This window comes from Ictalurus furcatus, chromosome 2 (assembly GCF_023375685.1).
Source record: "Ictalurus furcatus strain D&B chromosome 2, Billie_1.0, whole genome shotgun sequence".
NCBI classification, from domain to species: Eukaryota; Metazoa; Chordata; class Actinopteri; order Siluriformes; family Ictaluridae; genus Ictalurus; species Ictalurus furcatus.
This window is the reverse complement of record NC_071256.1, coordinates 4,769,630-4,796,232: the sequence shown is the minus strand read 5'-3', so window position 1 is coordinate 4,796,232 and position 26,603 is coordinate 4,769,630. Positions and strand designations below refer to the sequence as shown.

General features: G+C 44.3%; 2 protein-coding genes across 2 annotated transcripts in view; one reads left to right on the top strand and one right to left on the bottom strand.

Annotated features, from left to right (window-relative positions):
* Positions 1 to 12,127, bottom strand: part of map3k5 (mitogen-activated protein kinase kinase kinase 5) — a 63,526-nt gene extending 51,399 nt beyond the window's left edge. Inside the window, exon 1 of the mRNA XM_053644255.1 lies at positions 10,969 to 12,127. Within this exon, the coding sequence (XP_053500230.1) occupies positions 10,969 to 11,413 (445 nt within the window). The 5' untranslated portion in view covers positions 11,414 to 12,127. The remainder of the gene's footprint in view (positions 1 to 10,968) is intronic.
* Positions 12,128 to 15,846: 3,719 nt separating this feature from the next.
* Positions 15,847 to 26,603, top strand: lrp11 (low density lipoprotein receptor-related protein 11). Its single transcript, XM_053644242.1, has 9 exons — positions 15,847 to 17,231; positions 20,564 to 20,721; positions 22,785 to 22,926; positions 23,021 to 23,146; positions 23,429 to 23,587; positions 24,095 to 24,265; positions 25,050 to 25,106; positions 25,920 to 26,036; positions 26,196 to 26,603. The coding sequence occupies exons 1-9, from the start codon at positions 16,679 to 16,681 to the stop codon at positions 26,348 to 26,350; spliced, it is 1,638 nt and encodes a 545-aa protein (XP_053500217.1). The 5' UTR covers positions 15,847 to 16,678; the 3' UTR covers positions 26,351 to 26,603.

The following is a 26,603-nucleotide window of genomic DNA, read 5'->3' as shown; positions in this document are numbered from 1 at the left end:
TGAAGCTCAAATCTGATAAAATAAATAATAAGTGTGGGAGCAGACAGGATTGGTCAGAATTCCTTCGGGCGTGGGCAATGCGCGGGACTGAAAAACAGTTCAGTGCACATTTCTAGCAGGAGCTGTGGATAATAGGCGAAAGACAAGAAAGTGTTAGGGGGGTAAATGGTGGTTTGCATGGTTGCCTCACACCTCCAGGGTTGGGGGTTCTCCTCGTGCTTTGGGGGTTTCCTCCAGGTACTCCGGTTTCCTCCCCCAGTCGCAAAGACAAGTGTTGTAGGCTCACTGGTATTTCCAAATTGTCCGTAGTGTCTGAATGTGTAAGATTGTGCCTTGAGATGGACTGGCACCCCATCCAGGGTGTCCCCAACCTTGTGCGCCGAGTTCCCTGGGAAAGGTTCCAGGCTCCCCAGTGACCCTGTGTAGGATACGTGGTACAAAAGATGGATGGATGTACCAGTGCTAATACACTGCCAACATGCTTTCAAAACCAACTTCAATTCGGATACGAACGGATGCAGTTTTTGCACTCATCACTGTCATCCTCTTTTTCTTTCTCCTCTTTCCTTTGGCTATCGGTGCTTTAATTCGACCTTGACATCTCAACTTCTTGTTTTGTTGTTAAAAAAAAAAAAAAAAAAAAAAAGCTGCTTCATTACCATGTCTTCCGGCGTGCTTATTTATGGCTGAATGCTAAATCGGAATGATCACTGATCATTTCCTCCGATCTCCTGACAACACTTTCCAAGGCGCTTTGAGATGACAAATTTCCTCCTGGTCTTAAGACCTTATTAACATGAGGTCTGCCCAATAAAAAGACAAATACACCCACTAACCCCTCAAATGCATTACAATTATGAGAATAAAAGGTCAAGAGCTCCAGTTAAAAAGTTCACATCAAACATTAGAATGAGGAAAAACGATGATCGCATTGACTTGCCATGGTTCTCGTGCCAGAAACGGATCAAGATTTGTGTATTTCAGAAACTGCACAGCAGTCTTTAGAGTGGTGTGAAAAACAGCAGCAGTTCTGCAGGCAGAAACCGCTTGTTGTTGAGTCGAGACGGGTCAGAGGAGAGCGGGCCGATTGGTTCGGGCAGACAGGAAGCTGTCTTTACAGGAAGCACTCTTTACAACAATGTTTGTATATAACAATCTCTGAAAGTGTTACTATGAGTTGTAGAGGGCCATTTAAGTTTCCCTTATGAAGTTCTAGATAGATCCCGAGGGTTCAATGGTGTCCAAAAGCTAATTTACACCAGCCTGTGAGCCGTAACCCGCAACCCTGTGTAGGATACAGTACAGAAAATGGCTGGATGGATGGATGGATGGATGGATGGATACAAAACGGAACTGCCTCAGTATTAAATAACCGGCTCTGGAATAGTAAGTATCTACTGTTGTGTTGACTTTATAAATTATAAACAGTGAAACAAAATAGTTCTTGGTGTAAGTGATTTTTTTTCAGCCCGCAGACTTAAAAGTAACATTGTATAATAAATAGGTGCATGATTTTTTGGGTTCAGGTGGGGTCACGCAAAAAGCTGCCACTGGCATAAGCTACATCAATTTCACATCCTGTCTTATCATACCAGGAAGAGGTTGTCTTGCTCCTTCCACTCTGCTACTTCTGCACAGGACCGAAACTGAAGTGATAATGCAAGCACACACACACACACACACACACACGAGTACATGCACAGCTGCTGCTGATCAGGAAACTACAGCAGTCACCTAAAGCAGACTGTGAATCCCACAAAGCATTCAGAAGTGTGCCCTCACATGCTGTTTGCTTCAAAGTTATTCTTACTCGTGTCGTGCTGCACTTGTCATTTTGCTCAAACTGTAGTTTGGCCTTACAGCTCCACGGTCCCCGGTTCAATCCTGAGCCCAGGTAAGTGTGTGTGTGTGGAGTTTCACATGTTCTCCGTGTTCTCACACGGGATTCCTCAGTGTAGTCTGGTTTCCTCCTACAGTCTAAAAACATGCATGTAGCCAAACTGACTACGTGAGTGAGTGAGTGTGTGTGTGTGTGTGTGTGCTGGCGTCCAATCCCGCCTCACAACCAGTGTTCCAGGGAAAAGCTCGGGATCCACTGCGACCCTGATCAGGATAAAGCGCTTACTAAAGTAATGACTGTTTTCTTTGGAACATCACTGGTGAGGAAGTGTGGTTGGTTGTTTGCCATGTCAGTCAAATAGCAACTTCCTGTACTTCCTGTTCTTGGGCATGTTTATTCACGAAACGTAAAGTACCAGACTCTCTAGCGTTGCAACATCTCCAAAACTTTTCCAAAATGTCGAATGCCTTTTATCTAGAGCATTTTATTATCGCATTTTGTTTAAATTATTCTTCAGTTGTCTAATTACAGGCGTAAAACGATCAAGTGTAAGAGCTAAATTGAGTATGTAGTGCACTATATACGCGCTACAATGCCATTAAACCCTATGTAGCGAGCACACTGATAAAAATGCGGTCGGTTAGATTTAAGAAAAAAAATACGATATATGGTACATACATAAAAATATTACGTTTCCCAATATTACATGATTTCATTGCTTTATGCTAAACTTAATTTAAACAATCAACTTGCTAATGAATTAGACAGCGCCGTGGTAATGTGGCAGTTGCAGAATGCGGGGTTGGATTTTATTCGGGATATTGAAAATACACGATCAAATCGCGTCGGATGCACGAAAACAAATTACGTTAATGTAATTCAATTCAGTCACGTGTACCCGATGTACGCATTTGAATTAAATCAATTCAATGAGCTTTTTTTTTTTTTCCTTCAGTGCATATACTGTATAATAACTGGGTTTTGGCTTAATTGGGTGTTAAGTAAGCAATAAAATACAACAGGATGTGCTGTTAGAAGAGTGGAGAGCTTGTCCATAGGGGCAGGTGGGGCAGATCCCAACAATACATTTCAGCCATTCAACAAATGTTAATATTTATAGTGTCTATTCACAACCACATATTTTAAATGGCGTTAAAATTCTAGTTATCTCCTTTGAGTGAGCAAGGATTTTTTTTTTTTTTTTTAATGTTGCTATCTGACCAAGCCAGCGTTCCATCAACAGTGTTGGTTTGGTCGCCTTTCTAGATCGTAGGGCAGTGTGCTTTACTGCTCCATTTAGGTTCTATACAGTTATTATCGCACCTAGTGGTCAGAAATGGGAATTGCAGCAAGTGTTAAATAGAGGCCTATTGGGGCAGGAATCACTTTGCCGGATTGCCCCCCTGATATTACGTCTTCCGCGTTCATCTTGTCCACTGCAACAGAGGAGACGAAAACCCCGCCTGATCAAAAGCAGTGCTGAATTTCTTTTAAAAAGCCCGTTACCGCTGCCATCTTTTTAGTCGAAGGTTTTCAGTCCTTTCTCTGATTAGAAAGGATGTGTGTACTTTACACTGTTCTCTCACAAGCTACAGTCCCCTCTGAAAGTATTGGAACAGCAAGGCCAATTCTATTGTTTTCGCTATACACTGAAGACTTTTGGGTTTGAGACAGTCTTTTCTCAGCTTCGAAACGGCTTGCTCTTCTCCCATAGACAGCTCTCTGGCCTCCACGATGGTTTATCCTTTTTAAGGACGAATGCCGTGTTCACAAGTGTGACCTAGGGCTCGAACCAAGAGTAGACGTTCCGTGCTATTACTTCTTAACAGGACACATCTGCGCAGTCATGTGTTCCGATATTTTTGATCACTTGGAAAAAAATGACTGGGTTCAAACAGACGGTGCCATGTTCCAAGTTGTTGAATACATCCAGATGTAAACAGCTGAAATTCTGATCTGTCGTCTCATATTCGTGTTTCGATCTCAAACCCAAACATCTTCAATGTACAGCGACTACAAAAGAATTGGACTCGAAGTCACAATACTTTCGAAGGAGACTGTAAGTGCAATTATCAGCAACCAGAAACCATCATAGCGGCACCGACGGCTTATAAATCTGTAGCACCTGATTTCAATAAAGCCACGATCGCACTCAAAGTCTTTTTCGATGTTCTTCTGATTTGCTCGCCTAGACGTTGCGCAACGGCCGTGCAGAGCGCGCTCTTCCTCTCTTTGTTCTCTCGCACACGTTCTCTCTGCAGAGAGCTTTACAGCTTGTGCTGTAGATCCTCTTGACCCCGTTTTCTCGATCCTGAGCCAGGATAAACGAAACGCTCAGCATTAGCCAACAGTGCACATGAAAACTCCTGCTGTGTGTTTATACAGGCTGAGCTGCAGTCTCTTGCCGGTCTGCCTCTATTTACTACGACTGTATTTATGGTGTACACAATGAGCGTGTTTTGTGCATTGTGCAATCGTCGCTCGCTTTCATCCTGTCTCTCAGGATGGGAGTTGCACCACGCCTGGCTGTCTCTCATGCAAACGTTAATCTCTCATAGCAGATCTGACCTCACGGCATACACCCATTCGGCTGGGAGAGGTGTACGACGTTAGCGTAACACTATGTTTAGGTACACGGTGTGTGGAGTTTGTGGTAACTTGTTGGACCTGGGAGTAAAACAATAGAACAACAGGGACTTAGAAAACTAGAAATAACCTATGTTGCTGCACTTCTCCTGATGACATCATCTGCCCTTACAGTTTCCTGTCCAAGAAATGGCTCGGATTGCCACATTGGCAACCTAATCGAGATCCCTTTCAGGAGGACACGATGATCGCTTTGTTAGTCTGAAGTTCATTCGGCTGTCATGTTATCGCATCGATTCAAATCGTTTCTTAGTAGATTTAAGATCTCGGCACCTTCGTACATCTCCGATTCCGATAGAACTACGGTCCAGAATCATGCCTGAAGATCATTCGACTGTCCCTCGGTATACGAAACTACGTTGTGAAGTTACTCACACAGAACGAGAAGCTTGGTCATGTGATTTCCACCGACGCATTAGGTAGATGACAAGATTTTCTCTCGTCGTACAGTGTAAGCTCTGTTTAATTTGGAAGGTTGTGGGCGGGAGCAGGCGATCGAGCAACGAGTGCAGGCGGGAGCGGGGCAAAAAAAAAAAAAAAAAAGTACTGTGGAGAAATCCCACACAATAGCTTAATAATTATGAAATAGAAGGAGAAGAAGAAGAAGAAGAAGAAGAAATCTGCCTTTGCACATAAATAAATAAATAAATAAATCATACATGTTTTAAATCAGTAAGGAAAACTTTCCAGTGGTGAAAAACCGCTGAATTTTAAGCGCTGACACTGGAGACTCCTTCCAAAAATGTTAAAGAACCACATCCTCCAAGAACACGTTTTATTTATAGGCTCAAATGTTCTCTGAATGACCTGTTACACTAGAAGCTTAGCAGTTTGCCTTGTAGACAGTCGGTCTACTTGGCTAGTGTGTATAGGGTCAGCTATCGAGAAAAATCCACATAAATTCGAAACAGTGCAAGTACGTAAACATACGTGTTTATGTGAGACTCGGAAGGATGGAGCAGGAAAAAAAATTAAATAACAAAACATTGGAAGGCTGATTTCCGCCCAGCACTGTGTAGGAGCGAGATGTAATCCAAACCACTAATATATAACATCCCAAATGTGACTCATGTGCCTTAAAAGAGTGCTGCTGTTTAGGCCACGAACACTGCACTGAGCCAAACTCAAGAACTCGCAAGGTCCTTCACAGACCACAGTGACCTCACTGACCTCGGTAACCTCATTAACCTCATATCAAGTCATCATCTGGTTAGCTTAGTGTCAAACTGAGAGTCCATTTCCAACCCTGCTCCATGCACTGTGCTTATACAACAGCGGCCCCAAAAACGCTGAATATGTGTTTGTTTTAAAAACACACGCACTTTAAAGACGTAGTCAGTGACTACGTTTATACGGACAGCAGTAATCTAATTATCGATCTTTTTCTGAATAAGATAATATTCTGATTAAGGTGTTTACATGAGTCGCTTTTAGAATATTCCTTTCATGTTCCCGTTTTACGTGTTATAGAACATAGATCGATTAACGGCACACGTCATTACGTCACCGCACCACGCCGTCCGACGTCCCCTCCAGAATTTCACGTATCGACATAGAGTTCGTCTTCGTTATGGGACCGTATACAGTTTTGGTGTTTTTATTTTTAATTTTACGAAAGCTTCAAGTGCGGTTAATTATTTGTCACGCTGTACGTGCAAACAGACGACCGCTTGAAGCCGTGGGCTGCGTCCCAAACCGTGTACTTACCGTCTATACAGTAGCTGATATACGTGTATTTCTTCTACTATATAGTAGGCAAGTACGCGGTTTGGGACGCAGCCGTGCTCTCTTGTTTGCCGTCAAACGGTTGAGCGCTGCCGTGTGTGATCGTGTCCTGTCGCAAAATGCGGTGAAAACTCTCACACGACGTTAAGAGTGTGATTAAGGTGTGTACATGTCTGTAACGCACGTCGATAATGCGACTAAAACAGGAATACTCCACACGTCTTAATTCCATTTGTGTTTACTTCGAGTATGACTTTAGTCGGATTAAAGTCGTCAATAATCACTGTTTACATGCTAGATTTTAATCAGAGTATCGTCTTAATATCGGATTATTGTTGTCCATGTAAACGTACTGAGTGACAGACTTGTGCGATATAATGATTTTACCATCTCTACACGATATTACAGTGAAATCCAGTGACGTTTACTCTGATTACATTGTATTACCAACCCTTGCGCATTCCAATGAGTTCCACACAATTTAGCATCAGAGTATACCAGTACAATTCATTACTCAACAAGTGTGCCGTCTTTTTATCCGCAGTAAAAATAGGAGTTAAGTAAACCGACATATGAATCTGGAAACATCTGCACAGGGGTGCTCAACTTTCCGATACTAACATGCCTCTCCCTTGCATACCTTTGTTAAGTGGGAATGTTTTAAGTTCATTCATGCGAATTAAATCTATTCTGACATTTGACAAATGTATCCATCCATCCATCCATCATGCCGCTTATCCTACACAGGGCCGTGGGGAACCTCGAGCATATCCAAGGGAACTTGGGGCATGACACAGGGGACACCTGGACGGGGTGCCAACCCACTTCAAGGCACAATCGCACACACTACAGACAATCTGGAAATGCCAATCAGTCTACGACGGATGTCTTTGCGACTGGAGGAGGAAATCAAAGTACCCGGAGGAAACCCGGGGAGAACATGCAAAGTCCATGCATGCATGCAGGGCGGAGGCGGGAATCGAACCCAAAACCCCAGAGGTGCGAGGCAAACATGCTAACCACTAAGAACTACTAATTAGAACATGATTACATACGCTGTACCGACGTTGTGCTGTATTCCGTCTCCCGGCACAAACCGACTCCCCTTCACATGCATGTGGGTTACAGAGTAAGGCGGTCGGATTCTGGCGAGGAGCCAGAATTCAGCAAAGCATCAGCAAGCAGTTGCCAACTGCACAGCTGGTAATATTATTACACTCTCTCCAATACACCTTACACCTCAAATGGTGGAAATGCATCTTTTCGCCGTCTTTTTCCTAAACTAACGGTTCTAGACAATTAACTCATTTATCGCATATTTTTTTTAATAGAAAAAATTCTATATTGCACAATCCTACTCAGTGAATTTAGCAGAGCTTAGCTAGTTGTTTTAGAAATTTAAAACAACAATTACTACAGACCTAGAGGCAAAGTCCCCTCCATAGCCACGCCCCCAACGCACTGTTGCTGTACAAGCAGTGCAAGCTTTCTGCAGGGCTGATTGGTTGACGTTCGTGGTCCGCAAAATCTCTAATGAGCAAGCCAGGCGTGACAAGGCAAGGCATTTCAGACACTCCCTGAAATGACACGAGGAAGAAACCTTGATGGGAACCAGATTCGAAAGGGAACGTGTCCTCTTCTGGATGACACCGGAGCGTGGGATTATAAATCATTACAATCACGTGTGGGAGAGTAAAAACAAACAGTACAGGTGCAGTTCTTAAGTGCACAGTCTCTAGGTGAGATTATTCACAAACTTTTTTTTTTTTTTTTTTTGGAAATGGACATTTCTGGGTCTCCGTGTAGGACCACAGCAGCGGCAGCAGAAGGTGAAGCACAAATTTAGAAAGCTCCATCAAGATCTCAGTCCGTCCAGGATCGCAGAAATCAATGCAAAATCAAGCAAACTCCGCAATATTCAGAGGCGAGAAGTTACTGCAGATTTCCCGCAGATTTGGGCCAAGACGCGAGATGTGATGTCATCATAACGCGCATTCACCCAAAGCCCTCTTCGACTCACGCGTGTCGGACATGGAGCATACAGCTAAAAGTTCTCATTTACCGACAAACATCAATCTGAAAGAGCGTCCAAAACAGTTCCGCCAATTCGATGCGATTTTGCTAATTCGAGGAGTTTTCGGCGAAAATTCCACGAAATCCTGTACGGACTGAGAAGTAGAGCCTCGGGGCTTGTTTTGTGTTTCACTGAGGTAACCGAAGTACAGCCGTGCACGAGAGTGCTTTCGGAAAAAGATCCAATCAGGTTTTGGACGTGCCTCGGCTAGCCTCTGCCATCCCGCTGTCATCCTGCAGAAATCGCAGTCAAAAGCTTTCTGAATGCTCCAAACGTTTGCACGAAGCAAAGCCAACAAAGGAGTAGGCGTGCTCTTATATCCAGCGAATAGCTTTCATTTGTGTTTACAGTTAATCATTAGGAAGAACCTTTTATCTAACCGGACTTACAAGTGAGACGGGGTGCATTCCATTCAAAGCGTAGATGTTTGACGGTTAAGAGCCTTACCCCACAATGATATCTTCCATTCTGATTGGTCAGAAGGTGTCGGGACTAATTTTCCACTCATTCACAGATAAACTGATTAACAGGGTCAAGGTCACACCAAGGTCAAATGTCTTCAATAGCTTCCTTTATGTTTGAAGTATATTATTTCAGGCGCACTTGGTGGCACAGAGATCGCATCAAGTTTGACTTGTTTTCAGTTTTACATTTTTTTTAACGGATGCACCAATTAACCCATTTAGTCCCACTGGTCAAATCCAGGTTTAAACAGGTTAACTATGTCCAACTGGTTCCAGCTATAATGATGCTGGAGCGCTGGGGTCAACTTCTCAGATCCATCTGGACATATATCCACCAGGTCCTTCAGAAGATGAAGTGAATCTTAGAAACTAGTAAAGTACATTACACTCATGTGCTATATGCAACAAGCCAATATTGTGCAAAAATTCTGTTATGACTGCAGCGTTTGTGGTGGTTAATTGGGATTGGGATTAGAAATTTAGGATCCATTTGTGGTTGAAACTGCGCCAGTGTATTGCACTAATCCTAATCCACTTCTATGATGCTGTCCGTTAAAGATTACCTGGTTGTGTATGATAAAGAACAGGGTATGGAGGAACACAAGAATTTCCACTTAGTGCTGTCAGGTGAGGGGGAAAAAAAAGCCGAACATCTTCATAGGCTCAAGTGGAGCACCAAGCCGGAGATATTCTGAAACACTTCCAAAGTCATGGCACCCTTCAGACTTCATCTTTTGAACGAAGCAAGTTGGACTTGGGACAAATTTGACCTGCGATACCTCTCCAAAGCACTTGCTTTGAGCATGCTGAACTGTTCTAGAGCTTCATGACTGCACCAAATACCACGTACATACAGTACAGTACAGTACTTCTGCATATTAGTGATAGTGGTTGAAATATGACTGAGCCAAACTGTGCAATTCCAAAGCACTTGGATGAGTTAAGACATGTGAGACCTTGTTTTTCAAAAATAAACTTACAGAAGATCTGTTTTGTTTTTGTGGGTTTTTTTTTTTTTAAAAATCAGGTTCCAAAGATATCAACCAGTGCCCAGGGTTATGAAGGAAAGTCACAAGTGTCTCACCACAAATCATATGACGGACGTAACGTGTGGAAATTGCAGCAGAAATCTGTCCTGGGTTGCATTACTGTTTTTCATAACCTCATCCAGCTAATAAAGGGCGTGATAATGAGATGATGATCTGAAATGGCGTACTGCTCTACTACACAGTAGGCGAACAGCAGTACGCCAGAGGGGTAGTAGTTATGTCCGAATTCTCAGTAGGAGAGAAATACCCGGATGGTGTACTGCTTCCGGTGAGATTTTGCAGCGTGCAACCGATGGACACTACGCGAGTCCAAAATCCCATAATGCAACGGGACTGGTGCGGACGAGCTCAGAAAACAAAAATGGCGGAAGACAGCGCGTCGGCTCTTTTTAAATATTAAACCTCGGTTAAACAGGACTTGTTTAACAATACTCGAATAAATGAACATGTTGAAGGTTTAAACAAGAAAAGTTGTTTGAAACCTTTTTTTTTTTTTGTGATCTCCATCATGCCTTAGCCGGTCAAGCTAACGGCAACGAATTTACCTCAGTCTGTTAACCCCGCCCACTTTACATTACTAATTCAGTTCACTTTCCTGATCTGCGTTTTGCCGTTAGTGTGGTTGCTTTAATCTGGTGGTCCCTTTAAGATTTTATTTATTTTATTTTATTACGACGCACAATCACACACCCATCCGGACAATCCGGACACGCCAATCAGCCTACAACGCATGTCTTTGTACTGGGGAGGAAACCTGGGGACCCGGAGGAAACCCCTGAAGCACAAGGAGGACACGCACAGGGCAGAGGTGGGATTCGAACTCCCAACCCTGGAGGTGCTAGATAAACGTGTTTCAATTAGAAGGGGGGAAAAAAGGATATTCTTGCAAAGGACCAATATGCTCCTTTAACATGAAGTCTGAGTCTTTTTTTTTTTTTTTTAAGAAATATGACAGCAAATTTTTTAAACGTCCTTTTTTTTTGGAGGAAATCAACAGGCAACCTGTAGTGTAAAAGACAATATTTAACTCAAAAGGTTTCACTGGAGTCAGAGCAGTCATGAAGAATGGAAGGATAAGGAGTTCTGCACCGTGGACCTCAGTGAAATTAGGATTCGGACCCGGTTCGTGTCTACACGGCGCATTCACGGCTTCCAGGCTCAGCGACTCACCTGCGTTGTAGAACTGGTCGAGCACGGCCATCTCTCCGAAGTCCAGTTTGCCGAAGTGGACCACTTCCATCCGGCATCCCGCAGCGTCGCACGCATCCTTCAGGCACTGCAGGGCCGCGCTCTCCGCCGGGCCCGACTCCGAGTTCAGCACGTACGCGACACTCGCGGCTCGGCTCTTGCACGCGCTCGCGCTCGACGGTCCACCGACACAGCCGCCGCCGCCGCCGTTACTCCCTCCGTCCACGCAGCTCACACTCCCCGCGCTGGCGCCGCTCACCGCCGCGGGCACGTTCCAGAACTCTCCGGCCGCGGGGATCGAGGCGGTGTCGCTGAAAAACCCGCACGGCTCACCGTCCGCGTGAAGGCACGAGGCGCTTCCTCGGCGCGCACCGTCCACGCATCCCGGCGCCGGGACACACAGACTCTCCCGATCCGAGTTCATCATCTTCACCCTACACTTTTTTTTAAAATCCCGATCCCCGCGTGCAGACCGGCGTGCTTTAAAGTCTTCCAACACTCGCGCTCCGACATCCTCCGTTTTGCATAATCATGTTTTTTTTAGCTCATTTTCGGATGTGTTTTGGAAAAATAAAGTGCAGGGAATATATATATATATATATATATATATATATATATCAATTATGAGCACGCGCTGTTGTGGGCAGCCGCGCGCTGGAAGTCACGACCCAAACGCTGAGTCGCGCGCTGAGGTGCGGACGATCCGGAACATTTCACGCGCACGCTTTCCCACGACGCGGTCGCATAGTTTCCCAAAACTTCACGCGAATGCTGTGTGAAACTCCCCCCGCGGTCCTCTGCGTTAATAACGAAAGAACTAGAGGAAGAAAATATCTTCCGGTTTTTTTCTTCTTCAAACAAACAAACAAACAAACACGCTCAACTTGTAACCGCGTCTATCAGTCACTGAATGGATGAAGTCATCCGGCATGAAAAACAACAACAAGTTGTGAAACCGTTCCCCGACGTCTGATCGGTCTGCGTTGGACCCTGCCCTATTTCTACTGTTATCTCACACAGTCAAACACACACACACACACACGAGGGGGCGGAGTCTGAGGGCTGGGCGGTGACGTGACCATGTAGGGAACAGGTCCAACGGCCAAAATAGTGCTCCACTTGTCTTACTCACAATACTCTGCTCTGCTTTTCTATTTGGCTATTTTTTCTATTTAACGATGTGCACACTCTTTAGACAGGAAATAGTTCAGCTCTAATGTGTTCTTCCTGTTGCCTGACAGGGAAATAGGCCTACCAGTTGCATGCATGCATGCATGCATAAAACACCAGCAGGGAAACCACCAACCTTCTTGCAGCCATGCTTTTAGAAAGGGAGAATTGGTGTTTTCATGACTGGTATCATATGCATGCATTTTGCACAGTGCTTTAAGTTGACTTTTCTGCCTGGACTAATTCGTTTCTAGGCTATTACCCTTTTATGGTTTGGAAAAATGGATATTTGAATATTTATAATCATAAAATATTTGGTCTTCAGTTATGGTCTTCAGTTATGGTCTTCAGTTTGGTCTTCAGTTATGGTCTTTGGTCTTCAGTTAAATTCTGGTCTACTGTCTTAAATATTGCTTTATTTTCACTTTAGTTAATGGTTTCCTAGATTACCCACAATGCTGTTCGAGTACTTGCTGATAGCGGCGAACCAGGGGGATTCATCCCTCGCTTCATTTCTACCTAAAGAGAGCGATGCAGCAGCGCTTTAACATGTGACGTCACATACATCCAGCAGCTTTGTCTTGCCCGGGTTGCCAGATTAGACTGCTAAATGCAGAACACGTTGAATTTCAACACAATTGCATGTGTTGCATTTTGGTTTATGTAGCTGCCTTGCAATATTTTAACCTGTAATAATTCTAAACAGTGGGAATGCAATTAAACCGCAGCTCTATCAAGTGTTTGTCGCTCAAGTGATATTTCGGATGAACATTTATTACCACTTATTCCCTCCTAATCTATATTCCACTCATCCCATAAATATACATACATATCCAAAATTTTAAAAAACAGCGTATTTTCGCAGGCGTACACCAGATCACAACTCAAGTAGACTAACTTGAATACAACTCATGTTGAGATTATAAGTAGTGTCTATTAAATTTACCATCCATCCATTTTCCATTTTAGTCGTTTAGTCTGTCCAGCTCTCTCACCTCCTCATCTGTGCACTCTTCTGAAACAGATCCAGCTTGAGGGCTTCAACGTTCATGCTAACATAGCATGGTGGCTGAGCGGTCAGCAGTCTTGCCTCGCACCCCTGGAGCTGGGGGATTGAATCCCGCCTCAGCCCTGTGTGCACGGAGCTTGCATGTTCTCCCCGTGCTTCAGGGGCTTCCCCCAGGCCCAAAAAGCCATGCGTTGTAGCCTGATGGGCATTTCCAAATTGTCGGCAGTGTGCGATTGTGGCCTGCAATGGGTTGGCACCCGACATGTTGGGTTGTCCGCTGCCTTGAACCCTGGGTTCTCTGGGATAGGCTCCAGGTTCCCCTCGACCCTGTGTATGATAAGCGGAATGGAAAATGGATGGATGGATGGATTTTGAGTTTGTTGCATCCACTACTACTATGCTGGATTTCTCATTAATGTGACGTTGAATGTCGTTGGGGTGCACGTACGCCTCACACATCCAGGGTCGGGAGTTCGATTCCCACCGTGGGTCTGTGTGTGTGGAGTTTGCATGTTCTCCCCGTGCTGCGGGGGTTTCCTCCGGGTACTCCGGTTTCCTCCCCAGTCCAAAGACATGCATGGTAGGCTGATTGGCGTGTCTAAAGTGTCCGTAGTGTATGAATGTGTGTGTGAGTGCGTATGTGATTGTGCCCTGTGATGTATTGGCACCCCGTCCAGGGTGTACCCGGCCTTGTGCCCGATGCTCCCTGGGAAAGGCTCCAGGTTCCCCACGACCCAGTAGGATAAGCGGTATAGAAGATGGATGGATGGATGTCGCTGGAAAATGGTGAGTGAAAAAGGCTTTTTGGTTGTCATGAGCTAACAGTGAAACGTGACTGTTATCGCCTATGTTTCAGATGATCAGTGCAACGCACAACCGCTAACTTGTAACCAAAAATAAGCACCAGAATCACTAAGCACATCATAAATATTTCAATATGACCATAGTGAATGTTCAGGGTGGACTTAATATCTGGGGCAAGTTTCATATGAACTTGAAAGGATTTTAAGCAGCCAGTGGAATGGAGCAGTCAACAAATCTCTGGGTTTCCGTTTCAGTCCTAAACTTTGGTTACTGTCTATGTGGTGTTTCACGTGTTCTTCTTGTGTCCATGTGGGTTTCTTCTTCAGCCTTGTCTGGTGTCCTCCCACCTCCCAAAAACACACCGGTAGGTAGATTGGCTACTCTTTTTCTTGACTGTATGCTCAATGGACTGGTGTTCCATTCAGGGTGTGTCCCTGCCTCGCACCCAGTGTTTCCATATAGGTTCTGGATGGACCCCTGACCAGGATAAAGCTGTCTGAATGAATGAACTGCAAACTGTCATAAGGCACTATGAGATTTTAAAAAAAAAACAAAAAAAAACATTTTTTAAATGATCATTTCAGTCACTCTGATGCCCTCAAGTGGTGGACGCTGGCTAATGCTTAAAGGAAGAAATGACTTCCAGGGCTAGACATCCTACTCAGTAACCTATATAGTATAAAACCTAAACAATAGTGCAGATGTTATTATTTCATGCACTTAAATATGCATTTCTGAGCCATTTGGGATTCAGTCAGACTTCAGAAACTGAGAGAAGAGGAGGGATAATAATTAACTGTAATTAAAATGTAATGAAATATCAAATATGGTTCATTTTGGTTTGGGACCAAACCCCAAATTTGGGTAGTATTGCGATATCAGTAATCCTGAGCATTATCCTTAGTTGAATTGGAAAGGACAACGTGTGACGTCACATACATCCAGCAGCTTTGTCTTGCCCGGGTTGCCAGATTAGACTGCTAAATGCAGAACACGTTGAATTTCAACACAATTACATGTGTTGCATTTTGGTTTATGTAGCTGCCTTGCAATATTTTAACCAGTAATAATTCTAAACAGTAGGAATGCAATTAAACCGCAGCTCTATCAAGTGTTTGTCGCTCAAGTGATATTTCAGATGAACATTTATTACCACTTATTCCCTCCTAATCTATATTCCACTCATCCCATGAATATACATATATATCCAAAAGAAAGAAAAAAACAGCGTATTTTCGCAGGCGTACACCAGATCACAACTCAAGTAGACTAACTTGAATACAACTCATGTTGAGATTATAAGTAGTGTCTGTTTAATTGACCATCCATCCATTTTCCATACTGCTTACCCTACACACATCAGACAATTTGGAAATGCGCACGCAGGGTGGAGGAAGGATTTGAACCCCCAACACCGGCGGTGTGAGGCAAACATGCTAACCACTAAGCCACCATGCCCTCGTTACTGTACGTAAACAAAACTTTTATTACTGATCTAAACCTGTTAGAAGATCTGATCCATTTTAAAGCAACTACACTGTTTTGCCTGAAAAGCTCACACAATCTCTGTAAATTTGTAAAGTAAATTGTAAAGTACAATTGTAAAGTAAAAGGACTTTTATTTGAAATCTGGGAAATGTATGTAAGGAAGAGTAGAAGTATTTAAATATAAATATGGCAAAATATTTACTTAACCTGGGGCGCATGGTGGCTTAGTTAGCACGTTCACCTCACACCTCCAGGGTCGGGAGTACGATTCCCACCGTGGCCCTGTGTGTGCGGAGTTTGCATGTTCTCCCCGTGCTGCGGGGGTTTCCTCCGGGTACTCCGGTTTCCTCCCCCAGTCCAAAGACATGCATGTATGTGATTGTGCCCTGTGATGTATTGGCACCCCGTCCAGGGTGTACCCCGCCTTGTGCCCGATGCTCCCTGGGAAAGGCTCCAGGTTCCCCACGACCCAGTAGGATAAGCGGTATAGAAGATGGATGAATGGATTTACTTAACCTATATAGTAATAAAATAGGGCAGCGTGGCTTAGTGGTTGTCACGTTTGCCTCACACCTCTGGGGGTCGGGGGCTCAAATCCTGCCTCTGCCCTGTGTGCGTGGAGTTTGCGTATTCACCCCCCTGCTTCGGGAGTTTCCTCCGGGTACTCCAGTTTTCTCCTCCAGTACAAAACGATGCGCTGTAGGCTGATTGGCATTTCCAGCTTGTTCGTAGTGTGTGAATGTGTGCGATTGTGCCCTGTGATGGGTTGGCGCGACCCTGTGTAGGATAAGCGGCATAGAATATGGATGGCTGGATAATATTAAAATACAATTATTAAGTATTTTCCACACCTGGCTGTGGGTATAACTGCGTTCCACAATAGCTTGTTATGTATCTTGATCAATGCAAACCAATGTTCTATTACGTCTATAGACTAAACGGAAAAAGGCCTGTTCGATTCATTCTGGTTAGAGTCGACTCTCCTAAACGAATCCAGAAAGAACCGACTCGTGAATCTCTCATCACCAGCACCAACATCATCTTCTGTCGAGGACAAAAGCGGCGCACCTGCGAGCTGGAGACGGAAATGCAGATGTGTTCATCCTGAGATCATGCTGATGTGTGACTCGATCAGGAATACGACTGGGAATATTTTCTCGCTCGGAAAGTGAACAAAACAAAGCTAAAAAAAAAAAAAAAAAAAAAAAAAAGGACGCGAATATGTTGTTGTTCTCAGCGCTCTTCCATCATCAGCTGGGCTTCCTGCTTCTCTTCCTCGCCATCGCTCGCGCCTCTCAGATTTCCGATCTAAAGTCGAAACTGTCCGGTGTGGAGGAGCTGCTGGAGGAGTTCCGCAAGCAGCTGCAGCAGGATGACTCGGAGCAGAGCGCGGAGGACGCGAGCGACGCGTGTGTGAGCGACTTCGACGCGGCGGAGGAGCGCATCATCCGCGCCATGGCCTCCATCGAGCGCGGCGCCACCTTCCTTTCGGCTCCGGGCCGCGTGTACAGCCGCCGGGACTGCGTGCGCGCCTGCTGCGCCGAGCCTCGCTGCACCACGGCCATCGTCCAGGAGCAGCCGCAGCAGCCGGACAGCGGCGGGGGTCTGCGCTGCTACCTGTTCAACTGCACGTACGGCGGCGCGAGCGTCTGCGCCTTTTCGTTTCAGAGGGGCTTCAGCACGTTCAGCCGGGTCGCGCGCAACGTCAGCGCGTCCAGAGAGCGTCACCGGAGGCCTGTGGAGGAAGATGAAGATGGCGACTCGTCCATGCGAGGTACAAGGATTAGGTGGAGATCCACCAGTGTGTATGGTTGAGTTGACATTAATATCCCAAATAATATTCAGATGTTCCTGAAGGTCATGCTAGATTAGCACTGGGGTCTTGGAGTAAACACCCTCCCCACACACACACACACACACACACACATCAGCCTGCTTGTTTTTTTCCCCCCTGCACTCTTAAAAATAAACGTTCTTCACAGCACTATAGGTTCTGCAAAGAACCTTCTTCCTGTCAAGAACCACTATTCATTGTATAGAGTTCTTGAGTTGAGCTGTTTGGTCCTTTGGAGATCAATGAAGCTTCATTATAGGTTCTTCAGAGCAGTGTATGAGTTCTTCAAGGTATCATCCCTTAACAGGTTAACGTGAACCTTATAAAGTGCGACTGGACAAGGTTCTCCTGGTATCACTCTTAAGAACCTTACTTTGATTCCTTAAAGCATTCATTTTTTTAAAAAAAAAATAAATAAAAAGGGTGTTGTTTTTTTTGTTTTTTTAGAGAACGTATGATAACAGGGTTCCTCGTGGTACTGCTGTGAAGAACCGTTTTTGGGTTCTTTAAAGCGCTAGTAAATAGGCGGTTCTCTAAATGGAACTCGAGAGGTAAAAAGGTTCTTTGTTCACCTGAAAAGAGTTCTCCTATGGCATCGGGCTGAAAAAACCATTTTTGGTTGTAACTGGAGTATTTATTTTTAAGAATGCGGCTCTAAACGAATTGCTAGGCGTTTGTAGGTGTATTAGAACAGGGAAGGTTTGAGCCCACGCAGGGACGCCGATTGGCACCCTGTCCAGGGTGTACCCCGCCTCGTGCCCGATGCTCCCTGGGATAGGCTCCAGGTTTCCCCGTGACCCTGGAAAGGGTTAAGCGGTATAGAAAATGGATGGATGGATGAATAGAACAGGGAGACCACTAAAACATGCTGGGGATCATTGGATTTGGATACCGTTATAGATACAAGGTTGGGTAGTTCTGTTTGAAGCGAATGTTTCATGCTTGCACTGTATTTGAATTTTGGACCAGAAGTGTAAAACAGTAAAACCTCTGGTCCATAGATACCTGAGATACATTCTCATCAAAGTGGAATCGTGGCTGTTTTATGGAGGCCGGATTTGGACGGTCTAGCATTCTTTAGACTTGAGTTCAGTTAGAATGATTGGGCGAACAATATCGTAGGCCAGTATGGTATGTCTGAGAACAGGGAGTGGAGAATTCCTTTGTCTATGGTTTATCCACTTCCAACCCACATCTAATGCACTTTTTTTTCCTCTCACCATTCGCTGGACTGCTTCTATCAGCTGATTAGATTACGTTTCTCCAGGAAAGTTGGTGAATACAGATATACATTATATGGCCAAACGTTTGTAGACACCTGATAATCACATCCATCTACTCCATCTCAGCCCATTCCAGATTTAGTCCTGCTTTGCTCTTAGAATAACCTCCAGTTTTCTTGGAAGGCTTTCCATTATATTTTGGAGCGTGGCTGTGGGGATTTGTTCCCATTCATCCACAGGAGTATTAGTGAGGTCAGGCCGTCATGTTAGGTCAGGAGGTCTGGGGTGCGATTAAGCTTCCCAGTTCATCCCAAAGGTGTTCAGTGGGGTCGAGGTCCGGGCTCTGTGCAGGACAAACGTGCATCAAACCGCGTCTTTATGGAGCTCGTTTTTGTGCACAGGGGCATTGTCATGCTGGTACAGGGTCGGGCTTGAACTCACGGAAGAGCATTAATATATAATACAGGTCACGTTTTATTAGTAATGCACTGATATGAACATTTCTTCCTAGTCAGTGCCAGTACTAACATTTTAGGTTGGTTTGTTTACAATTCCCTTCTCTTCAGCTTATTTCACCTTCACCGTATGACAGCTGATTACAGGTAAAGTCTAAATGGAAAAAACAACAACGAAAACCAACCCAACACAATAGACCCAGAGCAGATGTTTTGGCTTCTCTAAATCATCACCCGCCTTTTTTCCGCCTTTTGACTGACACGAAACCATCAGCACTGACTGTTGTCTGTTTCTAAACAGCTTCTGCTGGCTATCACAGTATGCCTGTGCGGTTTGGATTTATCGATTGGTACCGATTGTCGGCCAATACATCGGCGAATCTCTCCGATGAGTGATGAAGTCTGGAAGAAAAGCGTAAGGATTGTGATTTAAACAGACGTGTTTGTCTAAATGCATAGCAGGCGTACATTTACACTTGAGCACAAAGCAGGGCTAGATTGCGTCCCAATCTCACTTCTAGGAACATCTGACAGTTTGTTTGGTCAGGAAACCTAGTTAATCATTTACAGCTGTGAGCCTTGATTCGGTCCTGTTGCACGAGTATAGAATAATGAGGAGAGGTAAGGGATTTTATTCGCTTTTTTAAATCGAACGACGTGTTTAATTTGTCTGAGTTTCCATCACACATCAGCACAAGATTATTAGTTAGTAGATCTGTACCACCAATAAACACTTCCAATTTACAAAGTTTTTATTCTAATAAGTTCTGTGACTTAAAAATAAATATAAAATATATTTTTTTTGCTATATAATGAGGTCGTTATGTTGCTATATAACTAGGCAGCAGTAACATTAGCAGGTATTTGTTCCTAGACTTTCTGATGTCTCAGAAAACAGGGATTTAAAGCAGTTCTGGGATGAAAAACACAATTTTTGGTACATTAAAATCTTCACACTTGTAGATGGAACTGCTGTTATAAAATATATATATATATATATATATATATATATATATATATATATATATATGAATCAACACCTTTGAGAACATATTTGCGAATTCAACAGCGCTGTAGTGTAATAAACTCGTCATCTCAAAGTAACTAAATAAGCTAAATACTCCATTAACAGATGTTTATTTCATCCATAATTTAAAAAAAAAAAACAAAACACCACATAACTAATTCACCGAGCTACAGGGCCCTCCATTAATATTGGCACCCTTTGGTAAATATGAGCAAAAAAGGCGGTGAAAAATCGTCTTTATTGTTTAACAATGCTCTGCTCTCATGGATATCAATCAATTGGAAACACCAAAAAAAATATCTTCGTTAAATATAGGTGTGCACCCTTTTAGTCAATACTTTGTGCTAGAGTCGAAGCTTTCTGTCAGAGGCAGTCAGGTTTTCGTGTAATATCTGCTGATATTTGATCGAGTCCGTGACGCCATGTATCCTAATAAAATGTCCAGGACTTCAGGCAGAAAAACAGCCCCGAAACATTAAAGATCCACCACTGTGTTTAACCGTATTTATTAGAAATGAATAAACCGGTGTGTACGCTGTAAATAATTTAAAAACAAGACAATTCCAGGGCTTGACGAACCCCCACGCAGCGATGCCGGAATGGACGTGGTGATCCAGCTGCCTACGGACTGGGCCATACTGGATGGCAGGGACAGCATGGATGACCACGGTGTCATACGTTACGAATGGGCTCTCGTTAAAGGAGATCCGTCAATCAGCATGAAGGTATAGACGCTCAGCGGTGCACTGTATAAACTTTTTTATGTCTTCTGCTCTACTTAACACACAACAGCACTACATAATTGTAATGTTCATATCAGACATCCCAATGTGATCTCAGTGGCTGTTACAGTGACATGCTTGTTGGTGCTGGATGGACTGGTTTGAGGATTTTAGAAACTCCTGGGAGTATGTAGAGTTTACACAGAATGGCGTGAAAAGTCTTGTTGGATGAGAGAGGTCGGAGGAGAAAGGCCAGACTGGTTTTGACCTGACAGGAAAGGCTACAATTACTTAAATAAGAGCTCTTTACAAACGTTGAGGTTGATGGACTACAACTGTAGAAGACGGCCCTGGAGCAGACGAGAGGACGGAAGCAGAGCGAACGGCTAAAACGTTGTTGACATTCATTCTTATGGAAACAAACTCGCATGTAAACACAACGGGCGATATCGAGGTCAGCAGAAACGATCGAGGTCACGACCGTATATCGTACGATACGTCGATAACGCGATTAGCGTGACGGGCCTCGTCATTGGCTTCTACCTGCAGAATGGGTGCTCATTGGAAGTTTTTTTTTGTTTTTCCGCACCATTATGTGTAGATTGTGTAGAATCCCAGGAGATCAGCAGTTACATCAGTGGAAATGCTCAAACCAACCTGTCTGGCACTAACAGCCATGTCCCGGTCAACGTGGCCGAGACTGGCACCAGATTTCTATGCTGTGAGCTAGAGACCTGTGTGTGGGTTGATAAAGCTGGACTGCAGCCTGTTTATCAAATCAGGATAAGAATAACGTTGACAAGTTAAATGATAGAATCACAGTGGAAAAGAAAAACAGCTGATTTAATGCTTGTTAGAATGTTGATATTAACAAGCACTAAATTAAGGCACACACAGTGAGTCAGCAGTGATATTGCCTTCTTGACTACTCACCCACACGAGAGAGGGAGAGAGAGAGAGAAAGAGAGAAAGGCAGAAAGAGAGAGTCAGAGAGAGAGACAGATAGAGAGAGTCAGAAAGATAGAGAGAGACACAGAGAGAGAGAGACAGAGTCAGAGAGTCAGAGAGAGTCAGAGAGAGACAGAGAGAGTCAGAGAGAGTCAGAGAGAGTCAGAGAGAGACAGAGAGAGCGTCAGAGAGACAGAGAGAGCGTCAGAGAGAGAGAGTCAGAGAGAGAGAGACAGAGAGTGTCAGAGAGAGTAACAGAGAGAGGCAGAGAGAGACAGAGACAGCATCAGAGAGAGAGTCAGAGAGAAAGAGAGACATCGAGAGACAAAGAGAGTGTCAGAGAGAGAGAGACAGAGAGAGCATCAGAGAGAGAGACAGAGAGAGAGAGACAGAGAGAGAGAGAGGCAGAGATCGACAGAGAGAGAGAGGCAGACAGAGAGACAGAGAGAGAGACACAGAGAGAGAGAGAAAGAGAGAGAGAGAGAGAGAGACACAAAGAGAGAGACACAGAGAGACAAACAGAGAGAGAGAGACAGAGAGACACAGGGAGAGAGAGCGACAGAGAGACACAGGGAGAGAGAGAGAGAGACAGAGAGACACAGGGAGAGAGAGAGAGACACAGAGAGAGAGAGAGAGAGAGAGAGAGTGCTTCTTTCCTGTCCACCTGCTCAGAAGGACAATAAAAGCCTTGTTGAAGGTCGGGTGTGGTCTTGTTCTCTATAATGAATGCACTGAAACACATAGAATACTCCGCTCCTCTGATGAAATTCCTCTTGACTCAATACGTTTTTTTTTACGACGGCTTCTTCTATCAGTGAACGGATTAAAAGTATTAGACGACGTACCGTCAGGTGATGCGTGTAGCGATGAAGGTCCTGTCACAGATGTAGATGTTTGGCCATCTGTAAACATTCCTAACGCTACGTACGGAATAAAAACACCACGGAGAGTGCTGCTGTAGGAAAACGATCAGTGATGGTGTGGTGTGATTATTTTCCTGTAGCGGCATGTCCCGATGTGATCACGTTATACCTCTTACGCCACAGCGGTTCGGATTTTTGAATAGATTAACGAACGATGTCGTTAAACGTGCTGAAGCGTCTTCGGCGTTTACGCAGGTTACCCACCCGGGTCTGCTGAAGCTGAGCGGGCTCAGAGAGGGCGTCTACACTTTCCAGATGACTGTCACTGATACCATCGGGCAGAGGAGTTCAGATAACGTCTCCGTCACTGTCCTGGCACCTGAACACCACGCAGAAGGTAAAACACCTCGACCTCGCTACCTGTACTTCGCGTTCTATAACTTTATATCTCCGTCTCAGTGTGTGTAACCCCTGAGTTCTTTGTCTTGCAGTGTGTACTCATCATTGCTCGCCGTACCAGTTCATGTGTGATGACGGCTGCTGTATCGACATTAGCTACGCCTGCGACGGCAAACAGCACTGTCCTGATCGCTCAGACGAAGACTTCTGCCGTAACTGTGAGCGTTATCTCCTTAAACTCCTGGCTTATTAGTGAATTATTCGCCTTCAAGCATGGGGCGGCTGTGGGTCAGGTGGTAGAGCGGGTTGTCCACTAATCGTAGGGTTGGCGGATGACTCCACATGCCGAAGCGTCCACTGAACCCCGAGTCGCTCCCGATGGCAAGCTAGCGCCTTGCATGGCAGCTCTGCTAGCATTGCTGTGTGAGTGAACAGGGTTTATAATGTGACTAAAGGCAGGGGAATGGCATGCTGTCGTGTGTGTATTCCTTCATATTTAGTCGACGGAGGCCGCAAGACGGTGACTCACACCTCCGGCGCTACGTCTCAGATCGGAGGAGCCAGAGAAGCAGAGGGCCGAGCCATGATCCCTTCAGGACCACGTAATCCTGAAACCCCCGTAGAGCCCAAACAACAAAAACAGCCTACGGTTGCCCAAGGTAACAACACTGACCTCAGAGCAGACCTACAGCTTGGAAAGATAATGATACTAAACTTTATAACTAGTCAAGGCTATAATATAATGTTTTAACACACACACACACACATGATTCTGTGGAGAAGCTTTAATCAAATAGGGGTTTCTGAGAAAAATTCCCTTTTTCTTCTTCCGTCCTTTTTTTTTCTCTCTCTATCGTTCTCTTGCTTTTCGGAAACAAAGCTGGTCTGTGTCTGGTTACCTGATCCTAAACGAATCTCAGATCTGCTACTCGTAGCAAAGGCCAACGACAGGCTTGTTATAAACGTCCCTCTCTCTTTTTCTCCAGCTCATTTTCTGTCTCTCTAACCTACAAGCACACACACACACACACGCTCTCGATGTACACTGTGTATAACCTACAACCTGCAACATTTGGAGAATTTCGTGGAGGTAAAGAACGCTGATTCGATGGGGGTTTATCTCAGACCTTATTTCATTTGTCTTCCCTCTGTCTTTCTCACTGCAGATCCCTGCACGATGCCCCCTGTGGTCGGTCCGTGTAAAGGCGTTTTCCCACGCTGGTACTACGACCCCACAGCCGGAGAGTGTAAACACTTCCTGTACAGCGGCTGCAAAGGGAACCACAACAACTTCCTGCAGCAGGCCGACTGTGCGAACGAGTGTATCCAGAAACCTGGTGAGCGAATCCACTAATTACTCTCGTCGCCTCTGGGAGTTTTCCTTGCCATCATCGCCTCTGGCTCGCTCATTAGGGCTAAATTTAAATTCGAATTTTATATCCGGATTTTCCGTGAAGTTGCTCCGTGATAATGTCCATTGTTCTAAGGGCTAAAGAAATAAAATGGAATCGAATTGAACCCCAAATGTCACTGATAAAGATTATGAATATGAACATCATGAACATGTACAAGGGGGGGCAGGGAAATAAGTATTGAACATGTCAACATTTTTTTCAATAAATATATTTCCAATGAGGCTATTCACACGAAATTTTCACCAGACATCAGTGTTAACTCAAGCAATCCGTACATGTAGCATACAGCAAAGGAAATTGGTTTCAGAGGAAAAAAATCAAGGTGCTAGAATGGCCCTGACTTGAAGATTTAAAGACAATGTGTTTAGAAGAACGGGCCAAAAATCACACCTGAATACTGCGGCCCATTAATTTCTTCATACAGGAAGCGTCTTGATGCCGTCGTTACAAACGAAGGCTTCTCCATTAAGTATTAAAGACGTTTCACTTAGCGTGTTCAATACTTTTTTCCCGTGTCATTCCACTTTATCACACATAACTTCATTTACGGACTTTAATGTTGTGAGTTCTTTATATTTCCGGATTTCTTGAGTTAATACTGATGTCTGGTGAAAATTTCGTGTGGATAACCTCATTGGAAATATATTTCATGAAAGTAATGTTGACGCGTTCCATATTCATTTCCCCCGCTGTGAATGTGTTTCAGCTCCAGGTGATCGTCAGGCCACTGCAGCGCCTCCTCCCACAACACACACAAACACAGGTACTACACTTCTGCACTCATATATCAACCAAAACAATGGAATTTCCATCTGTTTGACATCGAATTTATTCGTGATGTCACACTCCACAGTAGTAGTTTATGACACTCAGGGCTTTAAGAATTTGCAGTTTTTCATAAGTATTTCTTTCTTTTTTTTTAACCTAGCCTACTAGGTTTATTAGGTTCGTGCTGTAGAATAAATTGTGGAGAGGTGTGAATTGTTTGCCCAGCAGGGGGCTCACACCCCTCCTCTTTCACATCGACCCTGCTCACCAGCACCTAAACACAGAGTCACGATACTCTACACACAGAAACCCAACCGTGTCCTGACTCATCTTATACCAGACTTGCGGTGACAAGATAATTCATTTACACTGGTTAAAAAAGTCCAATAAGTCCATTTCGGAATGAAACGCCAGTGTGCGTTACACAGAGAAAGGGTTTAATGTTCGATTCGATATTTTATAGTCCTTTTACTACACTCTTCGAACGAACGGCTCTTGGACAGTTAAACCTTACTAAAGGGGTTCTACTTGGAGGCCTGTCTGGTAGTTGTGATGCAGTAGGTGTGTTAAACCCTGAGATGCTTTAAAATACATCAGGACACTGTGTAATGTTTGTTACTTGCCTTAAGTTAGTTGATCCAGCTTATTTTATGATTATAATTTCTATAAATAAATGTAGACTTACAGAAATCATCACCCTGACAGTAATCACACATTCATGTATACGTGTCAGAGCCGCTGTGATAGAAACACCTTCTGACCAATCAGAATCGAGAATTCAAACATTATTATGTATGTGTTTGTGTAGCTGCCAGGTCTTCCAGTACCGAATCCAAATCCAAGAATTCTGCATCTTTATCCCAGAATGCTCAGCCAGTAACTAAAGCTCATACAGAACTCAGCGGACACTCGCCACCAGAGTCAGGTTTGTGTGTGTGTGTTTTTTGTTTTTTTTTTATAAACAAATCCAGCTTGGCGCTAGCTTCACACTGAGCCGAAACATTAGCTAGTTCAATAAAAAATGTATATATGTATATGAGTAATAATAATAATAATAATGACGTGTGTGTGTGTGTGTGTGTAGGCGCGATCCTCGCCCTGGTTCTCGGGGTGATTGTTAGCGCTCTGCTCTTGCTGATGGTGGGCTGCAGGCTGCGTGTGCGACGTCACAGGAGGAAGAAAGCTCTGCCGCTCACCACCGAGGAATCCGATTACCTCATCAACGGCATGTACCTGTAGTGCAACATCTGTATATCATACTCACACACACACATATATACAAAGAGCAGAGTGTACTTATGTGTATATTTGGAGGGGAGAACCATGAATATAACTAAAAAATATTATATAATGTAGAATATCAGCTGCTACATTGAGTCTGAGAATTGAGAATACATCATCGAACCCTTCTGATATGAAGCAACTTGGTTTTGATATTCGATGTCTTAATTTCACTGGATGAGACATGTGTCAAAAGAGTCATAGCAGGAAT